The sequence below is a fragment of the Chiloscyllium plagiosum genome, chromosome 22 (genome assembly GCF_004010195.1).
Source record: "Chiloscyllium plagiosum isolate BGI_BamShark_2017 chromosome 22, ASM401019v2, whole genome shotgun sequence".
Taxonomy (NCBI): domain Eukaryota; kingdom Metazoa; phylum Chordata; class Chondrichthyes; order Orectolobiformes; family Hemiscylliidae; genus Chiloscyllium; species Chiloscyllium plagiosum.
Window position 1 is genome coordinate 55,242,253 of NC_057731.1, and position 12,334 is coordinate 55,254,586.

Here is a 12,334-nt window from a genome sequence, read left to right on the forward strand (position 1 = left end):
TGAGACATGATTTCCCATGCATGAAGCCATGTTGACTATCCCGAATCAGTCCTTGCCTTTCCAAATACATGTACGTCCTGTCCCTCAGGATTCCCTCCAACAACTTGCCCACCACCGAAGTCAGGCTCACCGGTCTATAGTTCCCTGGCTTGTCCTTACCGCCCTTCTTAAACAGTGACACCACGTTTGCCAACCTCCAGTCTTTCGGCACCTCGCCTCTGACTATCGATGATACAAATATCTCAGTAAGAGGCCAGCAATCACTTCCCTAGCTTCCCACAGAGTTCTATGGTACACTGATCAGATCCTGGGGATTTATGCACTTTTATGCATTTCAAGACATGCAGCACTTCCTCCTCTGTAATCTGGACATTTTACAGTATGTCACCATCTATTTCACTACATTCTGTATCTTCCATGTCCTTCTCCATATTAAATACTGATGCAAAATACTTGTTTAGTATCACCCCCATCTCCTGCGGCTGCACATAAAGGCCGCCTTGCTGATCTTTGAGGGGCCCTATTCTCTCCCTAGGTACCCTTTTGTCCTTAATGTATTTGTAAAAACCCTTTGGATTCTCCTTAATTCTATTTGCCAAAGCTATCTCATGTCCCCTTTGTTCCCTCCTGATTTCCCTCTTAAGTATACTCCTACCTCTTTTATACTCTTCTCAGGGTTCACTCGATTCTATCATGTCTATACCTGACATATGCTTCCTTCGTTTTCTTAACCAAACCCTCAATTTCTTTAGTCATCCAGCATTCCCTATACCTACCAGCCTTCCCTTTCACCCTGACAGGAATATACTTTCGCTGGATTCTTGTTATCTCATTTCTGAAGGCTTCCCATTTTCCAGCCGTCCTTTTACCTGTGAACATCTGTCCTCAACTTGAGCAGGAAATATTTCCAAGTTAATAGTAATGGAGCAGGGAAGAGCTACTTTATTGAATAACTCTTTCAAACAGCCAGCACAGTCTCTTTTAGTTCTGCTTGATTCTATCCTGCAAAATGAATCATTTGCTATCAGTACAAATCACAGTGTCCTGAAGCAGGTAACAAGTCGTATCCTCCTGTTTTCTGTTCTATAATAAATCATTTAGCATCAATCCCTCTTTCAGTTGCTGATTTGGAGTTACTGTGTTTTTTTATGGCTGTACAGATAATTATGAAATGATGATGGTGTGATCTCTTGTAACTGAAGGGTCCCCAGTGGCAGACTGCTAGATAGGTGAAGATGAGATACAAAGACCAAGGCAGTAAAAACCTTACAGAATATGATTGTGCCGTGTACGTATATGGGAGCAGAATTATGTACAAACAGGAACAACCTTAGAATCCTGCTTCACTGATCTTTTGTTAACTTGGTAATCCTCACTTACTCCTCCTTAACTTGGTTAGTCTCTTGGTAACTGTGTAGTTGATGCCCCAGTATGAATATGGAGAGATCTCACGTTATTGCTTCTCCCTCAGATTTTAGACCTGGTGATTAATGCACTGAATCAGAATCGGGTTCAGTTTGAGCTCAAGCCTGGTGTTCAGATCATTGTCTCCACTGCTCACCTTACTCTAGGTAAGTGTGTCATTAATACCATCAAATAGCAAGAGTTTTTCTGCCGTGTTACTGATGTAATGCTCATCACAGACTGGTAAAGGTAGCCTCTGAAGTCAGGACTTTTAACAAAATACTTTTTTTTAAAGAAAGGGGCTAAGAATCTAAGACCATGCGAAATAAGAGGAGTAGGCCATTCAGCCCCTCGCAACTGCTGCACCATTCAATTGGATCATGGCTGATCTATCATTCCTCTCATCCACTTTGTTGCATTTTCCCCCATAATCTTTGATTCCCCGACTGATCAAGAGTCTATCTCTCTCAGCCTTACATATACACAAGGACTCTGCCCCCCACAGCTCATGATGGCAACGAGTTCCAAAGACACTGGACACTGATAGAAGAATTGCCTCCTCATCTCAGCCTTTTACACTTGCACCCCTTTACCTTGTGGGACCTATAACCTTGGTTGAGATCCTGGATGGAGTATATAGGCAATCTTTCCACTATTTCGGGTATTCCTGAAAATGGTTTGTATTGGCGTCTTTTTATGATACCTGTTCTCTTTCATTTGGACCCGAGAAAAACAATCTCTTTGCATTTGAGTAGTTCAATCAGTCGTCATCAAAAATCCTTTGTTCTTTGGATTTGATGGAGGCCAGCTGATTGTGCATCTTTTCATCTCACTGAAACAACTCAAGCATCAGTCGTAGCTCCAATTCTATAGAAAGGAGCTTAAAAAACAAGACAAGTAGGAATAGTTTTAGGACCACAGTAACCCGAAACGACAGGGAAATACAAATTAATCTTTGCCATCAATATAAAACAGGCTTATTGTCCTTTTGTAGTGCAGTGGTAGTGCCTCTACGCCTGGGCCAAGAGGTTCAGGTTCAAGCCCCACCTGCTCCAGAAATGTGCAATAACATCTCTGCACAACTTAATTAGAAAATATGTTCAATAAAAGAAATTAAAACAGGCTTATCAACAATTGGCAACATAATTTACATTGTGCCTGATCTCTTCCGCACTGAATCACACAGTCCTTTCGCGCATGAGGTCAATATTATTTCTTTTAAAATAAAAAACCTTGGGAATGTTACAGGGGTCAATGGACAATGACAATCAGCGGCCATTTGACATTGATGGCAAATGCCAACTTGAACCGCTCACTACTCCAAATGATCCCGGAGATGAGGAGTTAGTCTCATGAAGAGAGATTGAGCAGTTTAGACACATACTCGATGGAGTTTAGACACATACTCGATGGAGTTCAGACACATACTCGGTGGAGTTTAGACACATACTCGATGGGGTTTAGACACATACTCGATGGAGTTCAGACACATACTCGATGGAGTTCAGACACATACTCGATGGGGTTTAGACACATACTCGATGGAGTTTAGACACATACTCGATGGGGTTTAGACACATACTCGATGGAGTTTAGACACATACTCGATGGAGTTTAGACACATACTCGATGGAGTTTAGACACATACTCGATGGAGTTTAGACACATACTCGATGGAGTTTAGACACATACTCGATGGAGTTTAGACACATACTCGATGGAGTTTAGACACATACTCGATGGAGTTTAGACACATACTCGATGGAGTTTAGACACATACTCGATGGAGTTTAGACACATACTCGATGGAGTTTAGACACATACTCGATGGAGTTTAGACACATACTCGATGGAGTTTAGACACATACTCGATGGAGTTTAGACACATACTCGATGGAGTTTAGACACATACTCGATGGAGTTTAGACACATACTCGATGGAGTTTAGACACATACTCGATGGAGTTTAGACACATACTCGATGGAGTTTAGACACATACTCGATGGAGTTTAGACACATACTCGATGGAGTTTAGACACATACTCGATGGAGTTTAGACACATACTCGATGGAGTTTAGACACATACTCGATGGAGTTTAGACACATACTCGATGGAGTTTAGACACATACTCGATGGAGTTTAGACACATACTCGATGGAGTTTAGACACATACTCGATGGAGTTTAGACACATACTCGATGGAGTTTAGACACATACTCGATGGAGTTTAGACACATACTCGATGGAGTTTAGACACATACTCGATGGAGTTTAGACACATACTCGATGGAGTTTAGACACATACTCGATGGAGTTTAGACACATACTCGATGGAGTTTAGACACATACTCGATGGAGTTTAGACACATACTCGATGGAGTTTAGACACATACTCGATGGAGTTTAGACACATACTCGATGGAGTTTAGACACATACTCGATGGAGTTTAGACACATACTCGATGGAGTTTAGACACATACTCGATGGAGTTTAGACACATACTCGATGGAGTTTAGACACATACTCGATGGAGTTTAGACACATACTCGATGGAGTTTAGACACATACTCGATGGAGTTTAGACACATACTCGATGGAGTTTAGACACATACTCGATGGAGTTTAGACACATACTCGATGGAGTTTAGACACATACTCGATGGAGTTTAGACACATACTCGATGGAGTTTAGACACATACTCGATGGAGTTTAGACACATACTCGATGGAGTTTAGACACATACTCGATGGAGTTTAGACACATACTCGATGGAGTTTAGACACATACTCGATGGAGTTTAGACACATACTCGATGGAGTTTAGACACATACTCGATGGAGTTTAGACACATACTCGATGGAGTTTAGACACATACTCGATGGAGTTTAGACACATACTCGATGGAGTTTAGACACATACTCGATGGAGTTTAGACACATACTCGATGGAGTTTAGACACATACTCGATGGAGTTTAGACACATACTCGATGGAGTTTAGACACATACTCGATGGAGTTTAGACACATACTCGATGGAGTTTAGACACATACTCGATGGAGTTTAGACACATACTCGATGGAGTTTAGACACATACTCGATGGAGTTTAGACACATACTCGATGGAGTTTAGACACATACTCGATGGAGTTTAGACACATACTCGATGGAGTTTAGACACATACTCGATGGAGTTTAGACACATACTCGATGGAGTTTAGACACATACTCGATGGAGTTTAGACACATACTCGATGGAGTTTAGACACATACTCGATGGAGTTTAGACACATACTCGATGGAGTTTAGACACATACTCGATGGAGTTTAGACACATACTCGATGGAGTTTAGACACATACTCGATGGAGTTTAGACACATACTCGATGGAGTTTAGACACATACTCGATGGAGTTTAGACACATACTCGATGGAGTTTAGACACATACTCGATGGAGTTTAGACACATACTCGATGGAGTTTAGACACATACTCGATGGAGTTTAGACACATACTCGATGGAGTTTAGACACATACTCGATGGAGTTTAGACACATACTCGATGGAGTTTAGACACATACTCGATGGAGTTTAGACACATACTCGATGGAGTTTAGACACATACTCGATGGAGTTTAGACACATACTCGATGGAGTTTAGACACATACTCGATGGAGTTTAGACACATACTCGATGGAGTTTAGACACATACTCGATGGAGTTTAGACACATACTCGATGGAGTTTAGACACATACTCGATGGAGTTTAGACACATACTCGATGGAGTTTAGACACATACTCGATGGAGTTTAGACACATACTCGATGGAGTTTAGACACATACTCGATGGAGTTTAGACACATACTCGATGGAGTTTAGACACATACTCGATGGAGTTTAGACACATACTCGATGGAGTTTAGACACATACTCGATGGAGTTTAGACACATACTCGATGGAGTTTAGACACATACTCGATGGAGTTTAGACACATACTCGATGGAGTTTAGACACATACTCGATGGAGTTTAGACACATACTCGATGGAGTTTAGACACATACTCGATGGAGTTTAGACACATACTCGATGGAGTTTAGACACATACTCGATGGAGTTTAGACACATACTCGATGGAGTTTAGACACATACTCGATGGAGTTTAGACACATACTCGATGGAGTTTAGACACATACTCGATGGAGTTTAGACACATACTCGATGGAGTTTAGACACATACTCGATGGAGTTTAGACACATACTCGATGGAGTTTAGACACATACTCGATGGAGTTTAGACACATACTCGATGGAGTTTAGACACATACTCGATGGAGTTTAGACACATACTCGATGGAGTTTAGACACATACTCGATGGAGTTTAGACACATACTCGATGGAGTTTAGACACATACTCGATGGAGTTTAGACACATACTCGATGGAGTTTAGACACATACTCGATGGAGTTTAGACACATACTCGATGGAGTTTAGACACATACTCGATGGAGTTTAGACACATACTCGATGGAGTTTAGACACATACTCGATGGAGTTTAGACACATACTCGATGGAGTTTAGACACATACTCGATGGAGTTTAGACACATACTCGATGGAGTTTAGACACATACTCGATGGAGTTTAGACACATACTCGATGGAGTTTAGACACATACTCGATGGAGTTTAGACACATACTCGATGGAGTTTAGACACATACTCGATGGAGTTTAGACACATACTCGATGGAGTTTAGACACATACTCGATGGAGTTTAGACACATACTCGATGGAGTTTAGACACATACTCGATGGAGTTTAGACACATACTCGATGGAGTTTAGACACATACTCGATGGAGTTTAGACACATACTCGATGGAGTTTAGACACATACTCGATGGAGTTTAGACACATACTCGATGGAGTTTAGACACATACTCGATGGAGTTTAGACACATACTCGATGGAGTTTAGACACATACTCGATGGAGTTTAGACACATACTCGATGGAGTTTAGACACATACTCGATGGAGTTTAGACACATACTCGATGGAGTTTAGACACATACTCGATGGAGTTTAGACACATACTCGATGGAGTTTAGACACATACTCGATGGAGTTTAGACACATACTCGATGGAGTTTAGACACATACTCGATGGAGTTTAGACACATACTCGATGGAGTTTAGACACATACTCGATGGAGTTTAGACACATACTCGATGGAGTTTAGACACATACTCGATGGAGTTTAGACACATACTCGATGGAGTTTAGACACATACTCGATGGAGTTTAGACACATACTCGATGGAGTTTAGACACATACTCGATGGAGTTTAGACACATACTCGATGGAGTTTAGACACATACTCGATGGAGTTTAGACACATACTCGATGGAGTTTAGACACATACTCGATGGAGTTTAGACACATACTCGATGGAGTTTAGACACATACTCGATGGAGTTTAGACACATACTCGATGGAGTTTAGACACATACTCGATGGAGTTTAGACACATACTCGATGGAGTTTAGACACATACTCGATGGAGTTTAGACACATACTCGATGGAGTTTAGACACATACTCGATGGAGTTTAGACACATACTCGATGGAGTTTAGACACATACTCGATGGAGTTTAGACACATACTCGATGGAGTTTAGACACATACTCGATGGAGTTTAGACACATACTCGATGGAGTTTAGACACATACTCGATGGAGTTTAGACACATACTCGATGGAGTTTAGACACATACTCGATGGAGTTTAGACACATACTCGATGGAGTTTAGACACATACTCGATGGAGTTTAGACACATACTCGATGGAGTTTAGACACATACTCGATGGAGTTTAGACACATACTCGATGGAGTTTAGACACATACTCGATGGAGTTTAGACACATACTCGATGGAGTTTAGACACATACTCGATGGAGTTTAGACACATACTCGATGGAGTTTAGACACATACTCGATGGAGTTTAGACACATACTCGATGGAGTTTAGACACATACTCGATGGAGTTTAGACACATACTCGATGGAGTTTAGACACATACTCGATGGAGTTTAGACACATACTCGATGGAGTTTAGACACATACTCGATGGAGTTTAGACACATACTCGATGGAGTTTAGACACATACTCGATGGAGTTTAGACACATACTCGATGGAGTTTAGACACATACTCGATGGAGTTTAGACACATACTCGATGGAGTTTAGACACATACTCGATGGAGTTTAGACACATACTCGATGGAGTTTAGACACATACTCGATGGAGTTTAGACACATACTCGATGGAGTTTAGACACATACTCGATGGAGTTTAGACACATACTCGATGGAGTTTAGACACATACTCGATGGAGTTTAGACACATACTCGATGGAGTTTAGACACATACTCGATGGAGTTTAGACACATACTCGATGGAGTTTAGACACATACTCGATGGAGTTTAGACACATACTCGATGGAGTTTAGACACATACTCGATGGAGTTTAGACACATACTCGATGGAGTTTAGACACATACTCGATGGAGTTTAGACACATACTCGATGGAGTTTAGACACATACTCGATGGAGTTTAGACACATACTCGATGGAGTTTAGACACATACTCGATGGAGTTTAGACACATACTCGATGGAGTTTAGACACATACTCGATGGAGTTTAGACACATACTCGATGGAGTTTAGACACATACTCGATGGAGTTTAGACACATACTCGATGGAGTTTAGACACATACTCGATGGAGTTTAGACACATACTCGATGGAGTTTAGACACATACTCGATGGAGTTTAGACACATACTCGATGGAGTTTAGACACATACTCGATGGAGTTTAGACACATACTCGATGGAGTTTAGACACATACTCGATGGAGTTTAGACACATACTCGATGGAGTTTAGACACATACTCGATGGAGTTTAGACACATACTCGATGGAGTTTAGACACATACTCGATGGAGTTTAGACACATACTCGATGGAGTTTAGACACATACTCGATGGAGTTTAGACACATACTCGATGGAGTTTAGACACATACTCGATGGAGTTTAGACACATACTCGATGGAGTTTAGACACATACTCGATGGAGTTTAGACACATACTCGATGGAGTTTAGACACATACTCGATGGAGTTTAGACACATACTCGATGGAGTTTAGACACATACTCGATGGAGTTTAGACACATACTCGATGGAGTTTAGACACATACTCGATGGAGTTTAGACACATACTCGATGGAGTTTAGACACATACTCGATGGAGTTTAGACACATACTCGATGGAGTTTAGACACATACTCGATGGAGTTTAGACACATACTCGATGGAGTTTAGACACATACTCGATGGAGTTTAGACACATACTCGATGGAGTTTAGACACATACTCGATGGAGTTTAGACACATACTCGATGGAGTTTAGACACATACTCGATGGAGTTTAGACACATACTCGATGGAGTTTAGACACATACTCGATGGAGTTTAGACACATACTCGATGGAGTTTAGACACATACTCGATGGAGTTTAGACACATACTCGATGGAGTTTAGACACATACTCGATGGAGTTTAGACACATACTCGATGGAGTTTAGACACATACTCGATGGAGTTTAGACACATACTCGATGGAGTTTAGACACATACTCGATGGAGTTTAGACACATACTCGATGGAGTTTAGACACATACTCGATGGAGTTTAGACACATACTCGATGGAGTTTAGACACATACTCGATGGAGTTTAGACACATACTCGATGGAGTTTAGACACATACTCGATGGAGTTTAGACACATACTCGATGGAGTTTAGACACATACTCGATGGAGTTTAGACACATACTCGATGGAGTTTAGACACATACTCGATGGAGTTTAGACACATACTCGATGGAGTTTAGACACATACTCGATGGAGTTTAGACACATACTCGATGGAGTTTAGACACATACTCGATGGAGTTTAGACACATACTCGATGGAGTTTAGACACATACTCGATGGAGTTTAGACACATACTCGATGGAGTTTAGACACATACTCGATGGAGTTTAGACACATACTCGATGGAGTTTAGACACATACTCGATGGAGTTTAGACACATACTCGATGGAGTTTAGACACATACTCGATGGAGTTTAGACACATACTCGATGGAGTTTAGACACATACTCGATGGAGTTTAGACACATACTCGATGGAGTTTAGACACATACTCGATGGAGTTTAGACACATACTCGATGGAGTTTAGACACATACTCGATGGAGTTTAGACACATACTCGATGGAGTTTAGACACATACTCGATGGAGTTTAGACACATACTCGATGGAGTTTAGACACATACTCGATGGAGTTTAGACACATACTCGATGGAGTTTAGACACATACTCGATGGAGTTTAGACACATACTCGATGGAGTTTAGACACATACTCGATGGAGTTTAGACACATACTCGATGGAGTTTAGACACATACTCGATGGAGTTTAGACACATACTCGATGGAGTTTAGACACATACTCGATGGAGTTTAGACACATACTCGATGGAGTTTAGACACATACTCGATGGAGTTTAGACACATACTCGATGGAGTTTAGACACATACTCGATGGAGTTTAGACACATACTCGATGGAGTTTAGACACATACTCGATGGAGTTTAGACACATACTCGATGGAGTTTAGACACATACTCGATGGAGTTTAGACACATACTCGATGGAGTTTAGACACATACTCGATGGAGTTTAGACACATACTCGATGGAGTTTAGACACATACTCGATGGAGTTTAGACACATACTCGATGGAGTTTAGACACATACTCGATGGAGTTTAGACACATACTCGATGGAGTTTAGACACATACTCGATGGAGTTTAGACACATACTCGATGGAGTTTAGACACATACTCGATGGAGTTTAGACACATACTCGATGGAGTTTAGACACATACTCGATGGAGTTTAGACACATACTCGATGGAGTTTAGACACATACTCGATGGAGTTTAGACACATACTCGATGGAGTTTAGACACATACTCGATGGAGTTTAGACACATACTCGATGGAGTTTAGACACATACTCGATGGAGTTTAGACACATACTCGATGGAGTTTAGACACATACTCGATGGAGTTTAGACACATACTCGATGGAGTTTAGACACATACTCGATGGAGTTTAGACACATACTCGATGGAGTTTAGACACATACTCGATGGAGTTTAGACACAAGACACATATTCGATGGGGTTTAGACACATACTCGGTGGAGTTGAGACACATATTCGATGGGGTTTAGACACATACTCGGTGGAGTTTAGGCACATACTCGATGGGGTTTAGGCACATACTCAGTGGAGTTTAGACACATACTCGATGGGGTTTAGACACATACTCGATGGGGTTTAGACACATACTCGATGGGGTTTAGAGACATACTCGATGGAGTTCAGGCACATACTCGATGGAGTTCAGGCACTTACTCGGTGGAGCTTAGAAGAATGAGAGGGATATAAAATGCTCAAGGGGGATTGTCACAATATAGTGGATGCTTCCTCATGTGGGGTAGTCTAGAATGAGAGGTCATAATTTTAGGATAACGGTCGGCAGATCTAAAACAGAGGTGAGGAGAAATTAATTCTGTCAAAGGGTCGTAAGTCTGTTGAATTCACTCTCACAGAGTGCAGTGAATGCCAGGACATAGAGTATATTTCAGGAAGAGATACATAGAATTTTATTAGTAATGAGTTGAAGGCTTGGAGAGATTGAGCAGGAGAGTGAAGTTGATCACATGGTGAGATCAGCCATGATCACATTAAATGGCAGAGCAGGGTCGATGGGCTGAATGGCCTCCTCCTGCTCCCAGTTCTATGTTCTTATGAATTCGCAGCAACTTTATTGTGGTAACATTAGCTCTGGATTCCAAAAGTAAATACCTAAACAATTCCATTGAAATGAAATGTTGAAATTAATTTCCTTCCCTGTATGACACTTTCTCCCCTACTCTGTCTCTTTGTTGTATTATTTCCCAGTATTAAAACACAAACCCAGTATTAAAAGCAAGTGGACATGAATAGACTTTACTCAAAAAGTTATTGGGCATTGTCTTGGAAATAGCCCAATTCCTCACCTCTGCATGCATTTTGATCTTACTTCTCCCGATGAGTTACTCTGCAGTCTCTGGAGGAGCAAGACAGTTTAGATGATAGCCTCCTAACCTCCATCCTTAGCTGCCTATGTGCAGGCACTAGAAGCTGAGGCCCTGTAGGCTGTTTAATGAAGGCTATCGTTGACCCATTCCCCATCATTTATCAGACAGAATTCTGGTCAATGTTAACCTCCTGCCCTTCTTGCCACTTCTCCCTGGCTGTTGGGGTCTATTTAGAAGAAGGAATTAAAAAACAAAATGGGGTTGATTGGCTGAGAAAGAAATCACTTTAACGGAGCTCATTTTGGGAAGAGTGAAAATGGGGACGGTCACATCATTAGACACAATCAGATCAACCTCTACTCTGTCCATACCAGCCAGGTTACCCAGACAGGTGTGGCATCTCCATGCTGAGCAAAGCTGCCTCACAGTGCCAGGAACTGAGTTTGATCCCAGCCTTGGGTGACCGACTGTATGGGATTTGCACATTCTCTCTGCATCTGCATGGGATTCCTCCAAAGTCCAAAGATGTGCAGGTTAGGTGGATTGGCCATGCCAAGTTATCCATTAAGTCCAGGGATGTGTGGGCTAGGTGCCATGGGAAATGCAGGAATGGGTCAGGATGGGATGCTCTTCAGAGTGTCGGTGTAGACTCGATGGGATAAATGGCCTTCAATATTCTATGTTACC

The 12,334-nt window shown here is 41.6% G+C and overlaps 1 protein-coding gene across 2 annotated transcripts in view; it reads left to right on the plus strand.

Annotated features, from left to right (window-relative positions):
* LOC122561354 (VPS10 domain-containing receptor SorCS1-like) overlaps window positions 1-12,334 on the plus strand; it is a 1,166,089-nt gene that overhangs the window by 1,114,889 nt on the left and 38,866 nt on the right. For both annotated transcript variants that reach the window (XM_043713086.1, XM_043713087.1), the window contains exon 24: window positions 1,472-1,571. In XM_043713086.1, the coding sequence (XP_043569021.1) occupies window positions 1,472-1,571 (100 nt within the window). The remainder of the gene's footprint in view (window positions 1-1,471; window positions 1,572-12,334) is intronic.